The following is a 19,946-nucleotide window of genomic DNA, read 5'->3' on the forward strand; positions in this document are numbered from 1 at the left end:
TTCATTTGAGAGGGACACAGCAAACATACTTAGATGAGACTTGGATTCTTTTTATTTCCCTTCCGTCTTTTCACCTTCTTGCGCTCCACGTGCAAACCCCATCCACTATTTTTTTCCTTCCAGTGACACACAATGGTTTAAATTTCATATTCCATGGTTTGGACACAGTTCATGTTAAAAGTAGCTAGCATTGGTTTTAGGTCAATGTGACATGAAAAATGTTTCGTAGTCTTTTTCTGTATGGGGAACAAATTAGTCAATGAATGGGCGCCATCTTGGAAGATGATATTCAGTTCTCATGAGTACACATTCACTCTCATACACATGAATACCAACAGAGAATTTAGAGTTTTTTAAAATGTTCATTTATTTATTCCTGTTCTTCGCAGTTAAGCACTGAACAGGTATTTTATAAGTGGCTAATGTGAGCTTATAAATAGGGAGCCGTTTTCCACAGTTTTATATAGGGGATAGATTCAAGTCAATGTTGCTCATCTTTATAGACCAACCAACCAACCAAAAAAATGAAACAAAAACAAATAAAAACTGCATGAAGCTGCAGACTTGGGAGTTGCTTCGCAGTGGGATTAACAGTACTAGTACTAGTAATTTTTTTTCTTTTTAACACCAAAAATATTTCTTTGTAGAGCTTTAATTTGAAAAAAAAAAATGTTTGATTTAGTATAAATGATTAAAAATATTTAGGTGACTGACAGTTCTTGCAATCCTCAGCAACAAAGAGGAGGCAACAACCATGTAGACATTATTTGATAATAGCATCTGATTCCTGCTTTTTAAAAAAGGCATCAGGCAAGCTTGCATCAGGCAAGTTTTCTTAAAGTGGGTCGAGATTGTGTAAGCAGTAGTTTTGGATTGATGTCAGCTACCACTGGGACAAGTGTGTGTGTGTGTGTTTGTGTGTGTGTGTTTTTTGAGTGTCCTTGTGTGCATCAGTGTGTGTGGTCCTGACCTGTCCAGAGATCATGGCTGTTGAAAGGCCGAAGTGTCTCTGTCTCTCCAGCTGACTCCACTCTGCTGTCGCCTGAGTGTGTGTCTGTGTGTGGTGATTGTGCAGGCGCATGTTTTTGCCCATTTGTGTGTGCGTGTGTGTGTGTGTGCTTACTTGTGTGCTCTGTTTCTGAACATGTGTGCGAGCTTGCCTGTGCGTGATAGAGGGAGAAGTGGGTTGAAAGGTCTCCCGAGTCGCAGTGTCAGTAGATCTCCTGCAGACACCTCCAGCTTTGCCGTGGCAGCTTCCTGTCGCCAGGTCCAGACCAGGTTATGCTGGGAGTTACCGCTAGGTCAACTACATGACCCTTGACCCCACTGATACCAGCCCTCCACTCAGCTCTTCAACATTCAACCACAGTGCTCATTACTTACAAAATCAAGTGAATTCTTTAATTCTTTGTAGTTTCCCCAACCCTTAATCCTCATTTTTAAGTATTTCATATCAACTGGTAATTTACACAAATCAAACGTAATTTACACAAATTAAACATGCCATATTATTGTTGTTAGTATAGTTTTGAATATTGCAAAAGCAGGTTGAACTGTAGGCAATTGTGACTTCTGAAATATCTTAAGATGCATCTTTTTACATACACTATAAAATACGGCTATATATTGATGTGTTTTAGTGAATGCAGTATTTTTTTTTCTCCAGTATTTTGTTGATGAGAAGCAGAAGTTGACTCTGGAATTCCATCATCTCTTTTCTCTTCAGTCTGTCCTGCTTCCCTCCATCCACCTTTGCTTTTTCATTACGTGCCTTCCTTTTTCTTTCTTCGTTTATGACAGTGTTGTTTTTCTTCCTTATTTAATGCCGCCCCCCCCTCCTCTCTCACGCTTTCTTTTCCATTTTGCCCCCTTCACAGACAGAGTAAAGATGTCTCTGTCATTAGGGCGGCTGGTGCTAATGGTGGGATTAGTTCTCATGCTGACAGCCTTCATCACTGGACAGACAGATGGATACTGCACACAGACACGCAAATGTGGGCGCACCCACATGTAAACACACATACACACATGTAACATCCTCAGAGGCCAGTTAAAATGACTGATGTAGGTTTGGTGCTCCCTGTCGTTGGTGGTAGAGTACATGATATGCCTATGGAATTCACAAGCTGTGTAGTTTGAGTTTTAGTTTATGATGGAAATAATCTCCAGAGGGTGAAATGCCAAAAGAAAACTCCTTCTCTGTCCATCTTGATGGAGGGTTTCTTTTTTTTTGTCATTTGAGTTTTGGAAATCAAGCACCAAGATCCTTGTTTTCTTTTTGTCATTGTGATGTTTGATCAGTGCTGGTTTTGGATCAGTTCATAGGAAGGTGCTCAAAGCCAGCCAGTCTAGCTCGTTGTTCTGGATAAAAGAGAACAGTAGGAAGTTATTTATGTGACATCGTGTCCGTACCTGCCAGGAGAATGATATAAAAATGAACCTGGCCTGGATACAAACGTATTTGGATATTTGCAAGGTTTGAAGTGGCCTTGGCTTATTTTACCCGCTTATTTTTCAGAGATATGATTGCTCACACAGGCATAAAAATAAACACATAAGATATGTCATCTGTTAAGGGTAAAAAGAAAGACAATTTCAAATACATTCAGGAAACACAGGTTCGATGGTTCCTTCCACACATTGTTGTAATGTTTACAGACCCTAATAACATATTACATTTCTCTTGGCATAAATCCAAAACTTTAAAACAATAATTGCTGTATCTGTTAATGTAAGACTACACATCTGCTCCAATTATAGTGGGCACTGGACAGCAGATGAGCTATGGGCCATGATATTGATTTATTGCACCACATTTTCTTGAAATTATAATTAAAAAATGATATAGCCTACTGTATATTTTTACCATGCAATATTAAAGAATCTACAGGTACAAATAATTTAAGTCATACTTCCCAGTTCTACTTTAATATATATAATCACTGTCCTATGTAGTTTCTACATAGGACAGCTGCTAATGCTGTTTTTATATTGTAACAGTGGCCTCAGTTATTTGTTGCAGCAGAAAGGTCAACTACTGCTACTGTTTGGTGTTATGATATCCGATACCTGTATTATTATTGTGGTAAATCCTACCACTAGCTGGATGTGTAATATCTCATCACAAGGTTCAGTAATGTCACAACTTTCAATTTTCAGTGATTTGTCTGCATTCATTGTTGTGATGTTACTGTACCCATTGCGGTATTTATGCAGCTAATGAATAAGTCAACTCTTATTCAAACCTATAATGACGCACACTTTCAAGCAACAGGATTGGATCAGCTGAGGAGAAACAGACACGTTTTTATACAAAAACACTGAAACACAGCAGGATTTATTACTTACTGTCATCAGAGTTTAAGTCACTTTAACACAGGCCCTGCTAGAGTGTGAGTGTGAGTGTGAGTGAGTGTGTGTGTGTGTTTGGGTTTGGGTTTGGCTTATACACAAGCAATACTAAACTTGGAAGAGCTCACTGTTGACCAAGAACAGTTATCCCTTCATTCTCCTCTCTCTCTTTCTGTCCATATGTCTGTCTCAAAATCCTGGTCAGTGAGCCAATTTTCTGTTGTGAATATTGAAAATAACACATTCCAAGCTCTCATGTCTTGAGGTGTTTATGTGGAGCATTTGTCGCCACATATATTTATGTATAGTCTACATGCATGCAGGAATGACAAAACCTGCATGGTAAAAGCAAACCTCACTTAATAAACATAACTCGCCCTTCAAACTATATTTCATGCTTTCATTTCTGTGTTTTTGTGGGCTTTTGTGTGTATGTGTGTGCGCCTGCAGGGGTGACATTGGAAATGTCTTTAACATCACAACAGGTTGGAGGATTTTGTTCCAAAATAGAGTACAAGCCAGAAACCTCTTTTTGAAAGCCGGAAATGTCTTTACTTGATGAAGCAACCATAGTCCAGCACAGCAGATCCAGTATGTTATGGTCATTTTGTCATATCTTGACATATCTCACGCAGTGAAACAAATATATATTGTATATATATATATCAGTCTTTACTCTCTCTTTTCTCTGTCCATCCTCCCTCTTCAGACGGACGTCCTGGTGATGAGTTGTGACCTGATAACAGACGTGGCGCTTCACGAGGTGGTCGATCTGTTCAGAGCCCACAATGCAACACTGGCCATGCTAATGAGCAAAGCCCATGAATTCACAGAGACCGTCCCTGGCCAGAAGGGCAAGAAAAAGACAGGTAACAGGAAGAACAGCAGATGAGACTGTTTCATAGGTTATTGTAGATATGACATGATTCTAACATGTGATATGATGTATGATTGGTCTTTATATATTCATTTTTAATTAATTTATTTCAGTGAAGCTGTTCGTTCATTGTGTTATGCAATTGCCTACTCCCCAAATATTATAGAAAGGAAACAGGCTTCCTCATGGCTTTAAGCAAAGCAAACGTTAATGTTAATGTTAAATGTGTCACTCACTGTTAGCCTCTATTATTTTGTGTTGATGTTAAATATTGTGTATTTTTTCCCCAGCTGAGCAGAGAGACTTTGTGGGAGTGGATCAGTCAGGGAAGAGGCTGCTGTTCATGGCCAATGAAGCAGATCTGGAGGACGGGCTATCAATTAGGAAATCTATCATGAGGAAGTAAGTAATTTAAAAATCAATCACAGACATATTTTGTCTCTTGTCTCTATTTGTATATATACATGCAGATAGATGGTTTGGTTTAATTTGTCCAGGTTTATCCATCTCTAAATTACCTCCCTGCCCCCCAAACAATGGAGGTGAATGGTATTTTGTTTGCAGTGTTCACAGCTTTGAAAAAATCACATTTAAAAATGAAAACAACGCCTATTTTCAGAGACAGTGTCTCTGTTACCCAATATTGATAATAATAATCAGCAGACCTTGTTGTGAACAGTTTTCATAGGGACTGTTTCTTCAGTAGAAAGTAGTTCCAGTGAAAACAGTTCACAACTTGGTCTGTGGATACCTCTAGTGCAACTTTGTGGTGTACTCATGGCTAATGTTGCTGGGAAATATTTTTTGCAATTAGCTGAACTGACCCTCTACTGCACGTTGACTGATGTTTAAGTTTATTTCAAAGTGAGTAACAGCATTTTGTGATACTTTTTTATGAAAGCTGTTTAATGTTCAGTTCAACATTGATCTAATCAGTCACTATCTTCTAACATGACTCATTTTTTACCAGCCATCAGTGGCAATGTTGCCAGTTGAAATTATATCTGTCATCTCAAATTTCATCACTCATATTTAATTAACATTAATTCCATGAGTTGCTAACCCTCTGCAGTATGTTGTCAGTGGGGATCAGTGTTTGAGGTTTGACTGATGGTAAATATGCTCTGTGCATCTGTAGTTTCTAGTTAGGCTTTGGAGAGCAGATGTTTTGGTTTCTAATCAGGGTCAGTGTGTTTTAGGCTGATGGTTCTGTGGTGGGTGTGTGGGATTTTTGTTACAGGAAGAGTACTCTAGGTAGGTTTTCGTTTCTGAGACCTAAAATGCACGTATGTGTGAGAGCGGTTGTTTTGGGAGCTCGTAAATACTTCATGGAGCCAAAGCCACTGTAAATTCTGGCCAATAAGAGGGGGGCCAGAGCAGCTGCTTGCATGCTTCTCTGCACAAGGAAATCTTCAGCCACACACACACACACACACACAGATATATACACACACATTCCGTCTTTTTCACACACACACAGAAATGCTTATATGAAAACACACAGAAACACGTAACACAACCTTGAGGTGGACATTGATGAAAACACTCACACGTTGTCACAGTGTTATGGAAACACGAGCCCAAAGCTAAACATTTATGGCGTACATTGAAAGACTTATAATGTTTAAATCACCTCTGATCATTTATACACACACATGTCACACATCCACACGAAACTGTTTTTAAAAAATCTCTCGGCATACAGTATTTATCAGCTGAGGTAATAACAGAATCAATTCCAGAGTTCTGGATTTTTATAACCCACCCTAGATAGTTTTACAAGACGTGACTGTTTTAAACATCAGTACTATCCAGTCTAAGGTCAAGTTGTCATGGCACATTGCACACACACTACAGGTGTCTTCCTTTGTAATTTGTTTTTTACATGTGCACACTTTCTCATTCATGAAAAGTTTGTATCACAAGTTTTGATCCCAAGTTTTTTTTTTTTACCTCATCACTTTTTGATTTTGTGCTGACACAGCCTGTCAATCCACTGTTCAAACGTGAAAATATATAATTTTTATTTTGTCCAAGTTAAAAGTCTTCCCGTTGTCTCTGGAGAGTTATTTTTTCCCCATTGCATCCTCCCATTCGACCATTCATCCAGTCTGTCAATCCTCCATCCTTGTTCAACATCCGTCCTGTCTAATTCATCCATATCTACGGTTTCCACATGGTTGAGGTGTGTTAGCGCAATACATTCTGCACATGTGAGATGGTTTGACCTGGAAATTGCTTAAACGGTGTGAAAGGACTCCAGCAGAGCTTCCCCTCGTACATTACAGCTCCGCCTGTCAGTCTCCTGGACACAGGGGAGGAGTGTTTGACTGTGTATTTATAGGCCGATTCAAAATCAAAATTGTTCGGATCATGAGAACCATTGGTGTTCATGTTAGGGTAGTGTCATTAGTTGCAGTCAGTATAAAATCACAAATTTACTTCCAATACTTCTGTATCATGTGCCTTTACTAACATGGTTAATGTGCTTGGGATATTTTTTTTGTTCTGAGGTTCAAATCATAATAAAAACTGATTTTTTCAGAAGCATATCTTAACTGCAGTGACCTTTAAGATATTGGACCAGGAGTCTGTTTGCATCTGTTTGCAATGATGGCACAAGACAGAGGGGCTAAAACCCAATCAACACAAATACCACATGCTGTACCTTCCAAAAATTAAATAACTTCCATTGCAGTGCAACAAAAGGGCAGGATTACTTTAATGGAATAACACATTTATGAAACAAAATACGTATATTTCAAACAGGTTAACTGCATAACTTATGATTATGCAGTACTCTATGTACTGTACCTTGTACTAAATGTAACAAGTACCATCAATATAAGCTACTATGTCTATGTCTATGTCTATATAGACTGGAGGCCATAAAGGGATAGGTTGTCTTTTATTTATACACTCATATAGCAGTTATTTTCTACATCCACTTAATTTGTTTTATGGATATTTGTTTACTTGCTGGCTCTTTATAGTTTTTTGAAAATGTCAAAACCTCTGAATCATTTGGCAGGTTTGAAAGCTGAAATCTAAGTGCTGGCATACAAGTCAGTCTGTTTTTCATTTCTCTTTTTCTTTAGACATTTGTGATTCTTCAAAACATAAACATTAGGCCTGAAACGATTAGTCAATTAATCGATTAGTCGGTTGGCAGAAAATTAATGAAACTATTTTGATGATTGATTAGTCGTCACACACAAAGCAAAAATGGCAAACACATGGTTGGGCTGGTTACATCTTCCCAAATGCAATTTGAAGACTTGACTTTGGGCTCTCGGTAAATGTGTTTTTTTTTGTTTTGTTTTTTTACTATTTTCTGACATTTTAAAGACTAAGCAATACATATATGGTAAGATATGATCTCGCAAAGTTTTGTAAGTCGTCAAGAGTAACCAGCAGACCAAGGTCTAAGGTGCACCACACCATGTGCACCTTAGACTTATAACTCAGGTTTGTGTATGTGAGTCAGCTCAATTAAGAAAGTATCTATTAGACTAGCATGGTATTAAGGGAATCACACGCATTTTATTTTGGAGGCAATAGTTGAATGCCCTGAATCAGTCGTAAGCCCTTCAGCCTTGTTGGCTCTGTAGTGGAAACCTGACTAATGAGGGTATTAACAGTCAATCTGCTGCGTCTGAGTCATCGTGCGCTGTGGGGTTTTAGTTGTAACTAAATAAGACATTATGCTGTGTGTGTTTGAGAGCGAGAGATATGTGACTCCTCTCTCCCACTGAGGACTTGAGTGATACTTTAGTAGTCAGTCATTAATCCAAGGGTTGAGTCATCCTTGCCTGCAGAGGCACTAAATTCCTGCTCCCCTCGACACCGAGCTCTACAGCGCTCGCAGCAACCAGAAATCACATGATGCTGCTGTTAGGAAAGGCAAGATGTTTACCCATGTTTGGGAAATGCAAGATGTTTGTTGTAGTTGGATTCTGCAAAAAGTGTAAACTAATAAAGTAGCATGTGGCCAGTGCTCAGAGTTTTGAATCAGAAGGACTAGCAGTCCTTAAAAAATGGAAAAGATGTTTTCAAGTGTCAGTGTGAATACTTGTTTTAATAATCCCATTTGATCAGGTGTTGTGATTTGGTACAGATTTAGTTTAAGATTGAAGATTAGGAAGGTCTGGATATTGTGAGTAATGAAACTAAACTTGGATAGAAATATAGTAGAAAAAGTGACACATTGCATTTTCAGTAGTAGTAGTCGGTTCAGTAGTTCCATTTCTATTGGTTTAGCCTAATAAAAAATGTGGTTTGTGATCTTTTGATTTTGCTAGTGTCTCAATAGTGCTAAAGTAATATTTCAGTAAAATAAAAGGTTGTAGATTGAATTAAACTTTTTGGTCTTTAATGTAGTTTCAGTGCAAGGACTGGTGCAAGTAAGGCCAGTGTTGGTATTTCCCTGACCAAAAACACACAGCTCCGATGTGGGGGTCTTGTATTTTTGAGAAAATTGGGTCTTTATCTTTGGCACATCTGCTATGTTCTGGTATTGAATGGGTCATTTGACAGACTGAGATCACGTCTAATCACCACATCCTCTGAGGTACCCTCTACTTTGCCCAAACCATTTCCTATATTGGGCGCAGCACCTGTACTTTTATACTCCCTCATTGTCCTCATGCATGTGTCCAATTTTTACTGGTTGATTTCTCCACTACAATGGAGTCCTTTGGCATCACAAACTGGCTGTGACATAGTGTCATCACACTGTTTTTGCAATTGGTTTGCATTTTTTTATTTTTTGCATCAAAAACTCACAGTAGTAGTTAGAATTGCTAATGCAGGGTTTCCCACTGTGTTTCATACGGGAGGCGCCCCTCCTCACCTGCGAGTGCCTTTGTTAACGACAGAATTCATTTATACAGTTTGATGAAATGTATTGGGCTTATTAAGCGTCTTTGAGCAGTGGTGCTACATCACACAGCAAAGGCCACATATTTAAAGGTTGAGGCGACAGTTTGAACTGTCTTCTAATAAATATATTGATAATGAGAGGAGATGCGACAGTATCTGTCTGATTCAGCTCAGCAGGTGAATAATTGCTCAAACACAGAAAGAAAACCTTCTGAATTTTTACATGTTGGGAAAATAGAGACGATCAGCCCAGTCAGTCGCAATCATTTCGATTTATATCATCAGTGGCTGTTGTTGGACTGGGTGTAGTGGGCAGAACTAACACTTGCGAGTCCTCACTCTACTGATATGAAAGAAAAGCCTTAAGTCTTTATACCTGTTCTTCACCATGCTGCCCTGCACTTTTAAGGGCACCTGTTCCTACTCTTGCTCTCTCTCTCTCCCCTCGACTCTCGCCCACCCGCAGGTGCCAAACAGTGATGTCACATGCTGGGTGTTCCCATAAATTCCACTTTAATCCCACGATACACACACACACAGGCACACACCTGGGAAATGTTGTATGAATAAATACATTTGACCAACACCCACAGAGCGTGTCTGTGTGTGCACGCACATGTGTTTTTATGCTTTTGAATAAAATACCTTAACACAGACGGACACACACACACAGTTTGATTTATGGCTTTCTGCATCTGGTTGTAAAATATGTGTGACCAAGCAATCCTCTTGAGTCACCCCAGTTATAGTGCAAGCCTGATGAAGAGAAGGAGGGAGTGATGAAAGGAGGGGAGAGGAGAAAGCTGGAAAATTGTAGAAAATAGTTTTTGATGAAAGAGAGGAAGGAAATGAGCAGCGGAGAGGAAGAGAGAAAGAAGTTGAAAAATGTTTGTCATCATTCACTTTTCATTCAATCCCATGCCATTTTCAGTATCCTATCCTGGATCATTGCAGATATTTCATTTGACATTCATTTATTCAGTATTGTTAATTTTTTTTGTTAAGAAGTGCTTCCAGTAAAGAAGTATTTTAAGCCTTTGTTGTGTAAAATCAATCAATCAATCATCTGGTCCCATTACCGGTATTGATGACCAGTGCTGGTGGCTCTTTTCAAAACTGGAAAAAAAAAAACAATACCAACAATAATGGGAACAATAGAGAAACCAGACTGCTTGGCGAGTGTTTCTGTAACTCAACAATATGTGTGTATACAGATGGATGACAAATTAAAGGAAAAATACACAACAAATGCAGATGCTTCCCATCACATCAAAACACTTAATGAGGGAATATCTTTTGGAAGAATTGTGTTAATCTCCTCTGTAGAGACTTGTACAGTCAAGGCCATGAAGCACTGCAGCTCTTCTGTTGGCTACTGTTCGACACTTCATGTAGATTTTCCATTAATTCACAAGACGTTTTATTCTGTTTGTCAGGCAAGCAGAACTTTCCCTCAAATGTTACCGTGCTAAGATATTAGCCAGTTGTGTTACTTCCTCATTGGCATGAATACTTTGGGGACAGCCACACTACTGGCAGAGAGGTGAACTGGTGTAATTTTTAGTTTTGGCTACCAGCCTTTAGTTTCTATTTATTTCAGTATGAAATTATAAATCAGTTTGCTCAGATCTGAACATCACTGTGAGCAGTGAACATCATGTCTGCTTTCAATTTTGTCAAAGTTACGTTATTGTTGTGTGGTAATGAGACACAGGCTTTTCAAATCAGTCTGCTTTTACAACCTTACAATCTAAATCACTGCAGCATGCTTTGAAAAATGATTAGCAGTAATGGAAGGTAGATGTGATTTGTAGCAAATGGGCTAAAACGTAAAAGCACTGGCGTGGTCCTTTTAGGAATGATGCACCCCGCAGTTTTTATTATGTAATGATTGAAAGGGCAGAGGAAGAGGAGGATGGCTAGTCAGAGAGGGTGAAGGGGTGAAGGTGGATTTGTTTATTGAAACCTGGAGGATAAAATGGTTTTCTTTGGCTCTCGCTTCGTAAATGTCACATGTTCAATCTCAGGCCACTGTGTGTCCGTGTGTGAGTAAATGTGTGAATGAGTGAATGCATGGGTGGGTGAGTGTGTGTCTGTGTGCATGTGGCCCCCCCGGTCAACATAAACCTGTCTCATGGCAGCAGCTCTGTGGGGCGGCATCTACGGTAGCTGACAGAGGACAATAGACAGATGTCACTATTCTCTGACTTTTATGTAAGCCCATGGCTGTTCGTCTGGTTTCCATCATCAAATGTTCCTGTCCCTATGTGCAAAGCAGAGGCAAATTAAAAGGGGTTTCAGTAAATGAGAAGCAAACATAAAACATAAAAACAGCAGGTGATGAAAAGAATCAAAGCAAATTGTCCTCCAAGTAGCAGCCAGGGTGAAACTGTTTGTCGTGCAGTACGGTAGGACTCCACAAATGAATAATCTGATGAAAATCTTGATGTATTCTTTCAGTCTTTGTGTGTAAAATGTCTGAGATGATTCCTTTTTTAGTGCTGTGTGAGTTTTTGCAAACCAAGGCAACCTAATGAGTATTTATAATGTCAATATTGATATAATGTTCCTCTCCTGTCTGTCTGTTTTTCCCTTTATCTGCAGACATCCCAGGATGCACATCAAAACAGGCCTAGTGGACGCTCACCTCTACTGTCTGAAAAAAGCAGTGGTGGACTTTCTCGCTGACAACAAGTGAGTTCTTCACTTAAATCTCATTATGAATATAGGAACTAACATATAATTAGACAATAAGCTATCCAACCTTGAATTTTAACCCTGAATCTTTAAAAATAATTTGAAAATGACCCGTTTGTGTATTAAGTACACGCATACACTTAGACAAGAACCCACACAGTCACACAGACATTCACATTCGCTGCTTAATCTGTAGCAAGTGTTAAACATGGTTGCATGGTGTGTAAGGCTTTGAAAGGTCGTGTTAGCAGGGTATTCCAGCGAGGTGTTAATTTGTTTTACTATGTGCCACTGAGGCAGGCTGTTAGGCCTTTAGCCTCTGAAGTGGAGCAGTGTCACAGGGAGCCTTCTGTAGCAGCCAGGCGCTAGATGCATGGTTAGACTCTATATGATATCAGCTCATATTAAAAGGTTTGCACTTAAAACTGGTGTAATCACATAATGGTGTTAGCTAGTGGACCTCATGAACAGGTCTCATAGTTTGATACACTCACAACATTAACATTTTGTTAAGTATGAATGAAATAAGGTGTTGAAATTGAAAAAAGTTATTCTCTAGTCTGGTGCAAATTCTTTTCTATAGTTTTTTAAGAGATTTAAGGTGCAGAATTCTTGAATGAATGAACAAGTCATGTTGTTTTACAAGTAGATTTTCACCTTCATTAGAATTGACTTAAGAATATAAGATGTGTCGACAAGAGTGTCCTCAGAGTTTAAAGAACAAATGTTGGAATGTTGTTTGGGTAAAATGCTTCAAACTGCTCAGTAATTTCCAAAGTAAAGATGGTAATGTGATATTTAGAGGTGGCATGATTGCCAGAAAAAGAAGGAAAATAAGACGAAAAGGGAGTTCCTGGTAAGTTTGGAAATCAAGCAGTCTGAGCTTCTTGTCATCACAGCAAACATCAGTTAAGGATCTCGTCCACTGACTGCTTGTGGCCAAAAAACACACACTGAATAACCACTCCAATGAAAGTGTACTTTGGATCTAAATGCCGCATGCTCATTATCTTGTAGTAAGAGAGAACACAAATACAGCAACTTTGAAAAAAGACATTTCACTCCGCGCTGACCAAATAGCCAAATGATGAGATTAAACTGATGTTGATAAACTGATATGTTTAAGCATCACAAAATATTGTGCTACATTATGTTAAATAGCCCTCTGGATGATATTTTGTCAGAAGATGTCTTACCTCCTCATTTCTGATCATTAATAATACGTTTTTGGCTATCAACTGTGCGCACTTGATAAGGAGATCTGTGGTAGCACATTAAGAGACTGCTGACAAAAATATCAATTATGTTTGCATGTTTTGACAAGGTTGCGAGTTTAAGAACAACATGGCGCCAAACTTCTGAAAACAGGGTAGTGGTGAGACTTTGCCAACACGTGTATTATGAAATTTATTTGGAAATGGTCCCATTGAAAAGTGGGCGCTTGGCTGAAGTTTAGGAAATCGGCTATTGCCCAGTTTTACATTATCAATTTTAAATGGAGTGTGTCCTCACCATGCTCGTTTTAGTTGACACATAAATAAATCCATAGCCAAGCCATCTATACTCCATCTCTTCTCCCCTGCTGAATGTTTTTGGTTAAGACAAACCCCACACTTGAACATAGTAATTTGCCTTAGAGATATAGATATAAATCTTACGTCATTACAAATGCCACCACCATATATCATCTCTCTCGTTACATGACTCATTTCTTTCTTCAGCTCTTCTTCAGCTTTTCTTGGACTTTCTTTGAACAGCTCCTCTCTCTCTCTCTCTCTCTCTCTCTCTTCCATGCTCTTTCTCTGTCTCTTGCTCAAGGAGAGAAATGGACAGAGTAACTGTTGTTTTTCTCTTGTCATTCAGATGGAAATTCTAATCTCCCTTTAAAAGAAAGTAAGAGAGGGCAAGTGAAGGGGGGGGGTATGTGGTGGTGGAGAGGAACACTGAGCACAGAACAGTGCAAAGAGGGGGAGGAAGAAGAAATTAAGATGGGGAAGTTACCTCCTGGTTTACAGAGAGAGAGACTTGAAAGCAGGGTTCAGCTTTCTTTATCTGCTTTTGTTTTAAGAGTCAACATAAGAACCTGAGGTGCTGAGTAATAATAACAGTAACTGCATTATACATCATTCATTGCAATTGTTTTCATTCCTAATTTTGTATTAGTTTCCTTTGCCTTTACTAAAAATCTACCCTATTACAATAATGATACATAAGCATCATTTGACTTCCTGTTTGCAGTTACTAAACGTTCTTAAGGATTACACAATCACAAGAAAGATAATAAATATAATGCCTATATATATAGCAGGTGACCTATTTATATTGTGGCCTGGGTAAATGCTTGTTTCTAACTGACTAGATGGATGTTCATTAATTTTATACAATTACATGAGGCTGATGCAGTCACCCCCTGAAGTATTACATATTCCTGTGGACATGACAGTGACATGACATGCATTAGCAAAGTAAATTAATCTATTTATTCGTTTTAGGATTTCTGTTTCTTTAAAGTAGTGCGGGTTTCTGGCACGACCGTGACCTTTTTCTACTCTGTTGATATAGAATCAGATGTTGAGCCCAAGTGGCAGCAAAGCATTTGCCAAGGACATTACAAGTTAAATAGGAAGTGAATATGGAAAAGTTACGGAGTCAAATAATTGCAAGGTCACAGTAAATGTGTAAACCATCCAAGCTGTCTTTTCTATGTTTTAGATGTACAGAACCTAAAGGATACAGAGAGTAGCCCCCTCAAAAAAACTCATTTCCTCACTTGTTTATTGAGTATTTCACTCACACTTGAGCTTTCCTCACCAAGTGATGATTAGGAAGCGTATCATTATCTAAAAGCAGCACATTAAATCAGGATCATTGACTTTCCGCTCATGTGTGATACTGATGACTTTATAGGATGGTTGACATCTGCAGCTTGTTGAAATCTTGTTTTATCTTTCTTCTTTTTGTGTCATAGGTCAATCTCATCGATCCGTGGTGAGTTGGTACCGTATTTGGTGCGAAAGCAGTTTTCCAAAACAACCAACAGCCAGAAAATCAAAGACGACGCAGAGGATCAGAACCAGAAAAAGAATGACGGCTCTATGAACCACGGTCAGTGTTTGCACGCATCACAGCTTCACACATCAAAAGCAGATGAAGAACAACATTAAACAGCCGCAGCATTGCAACCTATTTAGAATAGTTATTGATCTTATTCATAAGCCATCAGCATGAGAACATCTGGGTTTGGCTTTTGCTCTAAATGAACACAGACCTCGTAACCAGTTGACAAAAAAGGACTACTTTGCCTATTTGAAGGCAACCCCCCCCAAACAGCGTGTACGTTTCATCATTTTAACTCCTAACTCTCTTCCTCCCTCTTTTTTTTGTTCAGAGCTCCTCATCTCATCACGAGACGAGCTTCTCCTCCAGCTGGCCCAGGAGCGCTCCTGTTGGAACGACCACCGCGGTGACATGAGCGAGGCTTACCATGGAGGAAAGCTCCGCTGCTATGTTCACATTATGGACCAGGGCCTTTGCTGCCGCGTCAACACTTTGGCTGCTTATATAGAAGCAAATCGACTGGTGAGTCAGACTTTAAGCTGCTCCTTCGAGGGTTTTTGTTAAATACACATTTTCTTATGTGCGTGTTCTGTACACATAACGTGCATATGTAAATGTGTACTTTTTGGAGGGAATTCAGTTTTATATGCCTAGATATGTACATGTATACATGGCTTTAATTTCATCACATTAAGTAGTAGAATTGCAAAGATTAGTTGATTAATATGCAAATATTCTCTTTTCAAGTATAAATACCAAACCTTCTCTGGTTTCAGCCTCTTTAATGTGACAATTTGCAGTTTTTCTCTGTCAGATATGACAATAAATTGAATATTGTGTATAATATCTTATTTTAGTCAGTAACCCTGACATAGTATTATCTCTTATCCCCCTCATTCTTGTGGATGTCACTGTTGCATGCTTATTTGAATGTTGCATACTTTGCCCAATGGCTCAATTCCTCCTGCGGTATCATTTAAAGTTATGAAATCATCTTTATTATTATTCCATGGGCTTTTAATCTCATGTCTCCTTCTTTCCTGTCTTCTCTCTACTAGGCCCCAAAGCTGTTTGAGGAGCCAGCAGTCCACCCATCCGCTGTCATTTCTGAGAGATGTCAAGTGAGTACAATGTAGTAGAAGTACCATTTGTCAGTCCACAAGTCAGATTCATATTTGATCAGATTTAATTTGCAGTTTTACTAATTGTCCTGTATCACAGCTTGCTCACTATTATTTCTCTCAGAGTCCAATTTGCACTTTATCATTGGAGAGGCCTGTTCATGTTCATGAGTTATGTTTCTGTGTGTGTTCGCTCTGGCCTCAGATGGGATCAGACAGCATCATCGGAGCGCTGTGCCAGGTAGCAGATAAGACTTCCATAAAGAGGTCCACCATCGGAAACTCCACTGCTGTAAAAGAGAAGGTCAAAGTCACCAACTCTATCATCATGCACGGGGTTACCATCGAGGAGGGGTGAGAACACACACATCTGTACACACACACGAGCACACACTCGTTGATGACATGTGCTTTGAAGTGCTGCTGCGAACACATTAATTTAGCCTGAAAAAAAAGAATTCTGCCTTCAAGGCATGTTTATGAATTTTAATCCTCATGTCAGCTTTAGTTAGGGGTTTGGTTAGTACATGCACACAGTGTGAGACAAAGCAGTGGAATTTAGTAAACAAAGATTTCAAAACAAAATGACTGATCTTGTGTTTTTAGGAAAAAACTTCTTTTATCTCTATTCAGATTGCCACATTTTTCCATTACTTGATGTGTTGTAGTACCATTTATGTGCTGAGTCTCACTGTCCCAAAAACAACTAAACCCTTTTTCCATTCACGTGTTAACACTGTTTGGTGGTATGCCTAGTGTAGTAGTTCTTCACTCACTGCATATCTTTCCATTGAAATAGGTGCTCCTATATGCAAACGTGTGTGTGAGTGTTTGGCAGATGCTTGTGCATGTATGTGTCCGTTGATGGGAGGTGTAACAGGTTTTGTTTTCTGTGCTCTATGGGGTCAAAGAGGGAGCGCTGAGTTAACAATGCATCTATTGGTGTGCAACCAGCCAGAGATCAGTTCCAAACAAACACAAAGCTGCTGAACTGAAACACACAACATCCATATATTTCATTTAGCCGCTAATTTACTTGCCCATACCGAGGTTCCCACTGGTTATGGAATTTGTGGAACACCATGGGGGCTTGAAAGGTGTCGTCCAGACAGCAAAAGTCTGGGCTATTTGATAATTCTCTTAGGAAGTTAAAGGCAGAATGAGTAGGATTTTCAACAATGTGTAGACAAAAGTAATCCCTGTCAATCATCACTTATGACCCACTAGAAGTGTGTGGCAGTGTGTCTGCAGTGACACTGCCCTCTGCCTGTATTTTCTTATTTTGCTGTGTTTGGGACATTTCTGGGCGTCAACCTTTGGCCAGTGGGTGTGAAGCCTCCAGCCAATAACGGCCTGCGCAGGGTGTGAGGATGGGACTCTAAAAACATTGCGACCAGGTGCCAGATTGTAAGCACGCATCCAAGAGGAAGTTACGAAAATGCAGCTCCAAAAAAAAAAAACCGCAACCGACAAATCCTACTCATTCTGCCTTGAAGTGTCATTGAAATGATTAATTCAGTTATATTAATACCCGCTAATCAATCGCCAGAAAATGTGTCAATTGTGATGATCTATGAAGTCATTTATTAGGTTAACCCCTTCATGCAACCCCCATTTTCATTAGCTTTAAGGTTGGCTATATGATCTTTACAGCGAAATATTAAAACCCAAGACTCTTTTCAGCTGAAATATCACCTCAATTAACCAGGAAGGAATAACAACTCCAACTTGGTTGAGGAAATCTCAGAAGCAGGACATGGAAGATCTTGTATTTGCCACATTATGATTTCACTTTGGGACAAAAAACCCAGTCTGAATAGTGATGCATCACGATCAGCCTCATCATTGCACATCAGTCAGTGTTGTCCAGTAGTTAAAGTTGTCATAATTGACTGCTTTGTTGCAACAAAAGAAGACTTGTACAGAGAGTGTCAGTACTGTAGAATTAGCATGTAGATTGATCTGCTCAGTCTCTTAGCCAGAGTTCCTGGTGGAAAGAGACTCATCTTGGCCTCCAGTCTGGATTTTAATGTACTCATTCACAGGCTCCTTTTCTTTTATCTCAATTTCTTACTCCTCCCTCTCTTTTCTCTCCATCAAGGCATCAACGCCATCTCTCTCCTCTCTCTCTCTCTCTCTCTTTCTGTCTCTCTCCATCTCTTCTTAAGCCTTTCAGGGACCCCAGCCAGCCTGCATGGGGACCCTCATCATGCCCATGTAGGTGCACGCACAAAGGCATGAAAGAACGAGAGAGACAGGAGAAGGGAAGAAAGAAGCGAGGGGAAAGCAAGCTAGCACGCAAGAAAGAAATTGCAATTCTTTCTTCTCTTTTTTTTTTGAGGACATAAGAAGGAAGGAGAAAGAAGGAAAGAAAGAGCCAGTGTGAGGGGATTAGCAGACCCCGGCCATGTCGCAGAAACCCCTCGCATTTCTGGTTTCTTTGTTTGGAGCTGACCAGAACTTGTTGACAAAGCGCTGCGTGTTTGGGAAGGGGGATAGTAGGGGTCAACTTTACAGGGGGGTTGGCAGAGGAGGTGGGGGTTGACGTGTGTGTGTGTGTGTGTGTGTGTGTGTGTGTGTGTGTGTGTGTGTGTGTGTGTGTGTGTGTGTGTGTGTGTGTGTGTGTGTGTGTGTGTGTGTGTGTGTGTGTGTGTGAGAGAGGATGGGGGGTTAATGGCAAGGAGGAGCCCTGGTGTTAGTAATTAGTGGTGTTTCAGCTCCGAAAGCTTCTTTGGTGGTCTCTCTCTTTCCCTCTCTCTCTAATGTTACAAAACTCTGAATCTTGTAATCTCCCATCACCAACTACCACCACCACCTCCTAGGTAGTCACTTACACACACACACACACACACACACACACACACACACACACACACACACACACACACTCACTCCTTTCTCCCTCTCCCTCCAGGCCTAACCACCTGAATAGAATGGGCCAATACAAACCTGTCTGTGTGTGAGGTGCAGAGGGCCAAGTGTGTGTGCGTCACTGCCTGGGCAAGACCAACATGTGTTCTCCACCAGGCTCCCCAAGCTACTGAAACACACACACACACACACACACACACACACCCGCCCTCCACGGTTAGCCGACACAGGACACACTGTCTGTGTCAAGACTGTCTGTGTCTCCCCTCCAAGAATTTTATGGTGATGGTTTGGCTGAATGTGAGCGTGCACGGTGGGTTGGCACTGCCAGCTCAGGTGGGACTGTAGCGCAGGGCCAACAATGTCTTAACACACACACGTGCACACAGCGTGGCCCGCTGTTGTTATTTAATATATATGCTAATGTCAAGTCATTAAGTTCAGTTGATTGGATGTGTTTGAGTCTTCGGAGCAGGTGGGAGGATCCCTGATGGGGGAAACAGGCTGAATGTCCCTACTATCAGTTTGACCTCCAGTATGGCACTCACTCCACAACTGTGCGAGTAGAACAGCCAACAGTGGAAGGCTGTGGCTGCACTGGGCAGCTCCCAGTATGAATGTTCTTAACTGTGTGTACCTGTGTGTACATAAGGTACGAGGAAGAAAACAGAATGTGAACCATAAACATGTTTGAATCTCCAGCGGGCCCAAAGAGCAAACAGCAGAGTCGGAAAATCATGTTTTAACAGTACCAAACCCATCCCAGCAAAATATTAATCTTTAATTACTCAAAGGTTTGAAAACTATCAGTTGGTACCAGAAATGAGCCACTGGCTCACCACTTTCAGGTCTGCATGTACTAAATCAAGGTTTAGGGATATTATTGAGTGGCTGCAAATTCTTTTTTCTTTGTATCATAAAGTTGAATCAACACCTCTCAAAACTGAACATTAAACCTTTATGAAGCATTTATGTCAGGTCTGTTGTATTAGACTGCATTATTTGTTACCTAATAAACGTCTGAGAGTATATAATTCAAATGTAGCCTGTTAGCCAGTTGTTCCCAACTTTTTACGCTTGTGACGCCTTAA

The 19,946-nt window shown here is 40.0% G+C and overlaps 1 protein-coding gene across 1 annotated transcript in view; it reads left to right on the forward strand.

The window, feature by feature from the left end:
* Window positions 1–19,946, forward strand: part of eif2b3 (eukaryotic translation initiation factor 2B, subunit 3 gamma) — a 30,079-nt gene that overhangs the window by 6,195 nt on the left and 3,938 nt on the right. Inside the window, exons 4-10 of the mRNA XM_070919193.1 lie at window positions 4,061–4,220; window positions 4,519–4,630; window positions 11,714–11,803; window positions 14,775–14,911; window positions 15,195–15,385; window positions 15,922–15,984; window positions 16,190–16,338. Coding sequence (XP_070775294.1) covers window positions 4,061–4,220; window positions 4,519–4,630; window positions 11,714–11,803; window positions 14,775–14,911; window positions 15,195–15,385; window positions 15,922–15,984; window positions 16,190–16,338 — 902 coding nt within the window. The remainder of the gene's footprint in view (window positions 1–4,060; window positions 4,221–4,518; window positions 4,631–11,713; window positions 11,804–14,774; window positions 14,912–15,194; window positions 15,386–15,921; window positions 15,985–16,189; window positions 16,339–19,946) is intronic.

This window comes from Enoplosus armatus, chromosome 14 (genome assembly GCF_043641665.1).
Source record: "Enoplosus armatus isolate fEnoArm2 chromosome 14, fEnoArm2.hap1, whole genome shotgun sequence".
NCBI classification, from domain to species: domain Eukaryota; kingdom Metazoa; phylum Chordata; class Actinopteri; order Centrarchiformes; family Enoplosidae; genus Enoplosus; species Enoplosus armatus.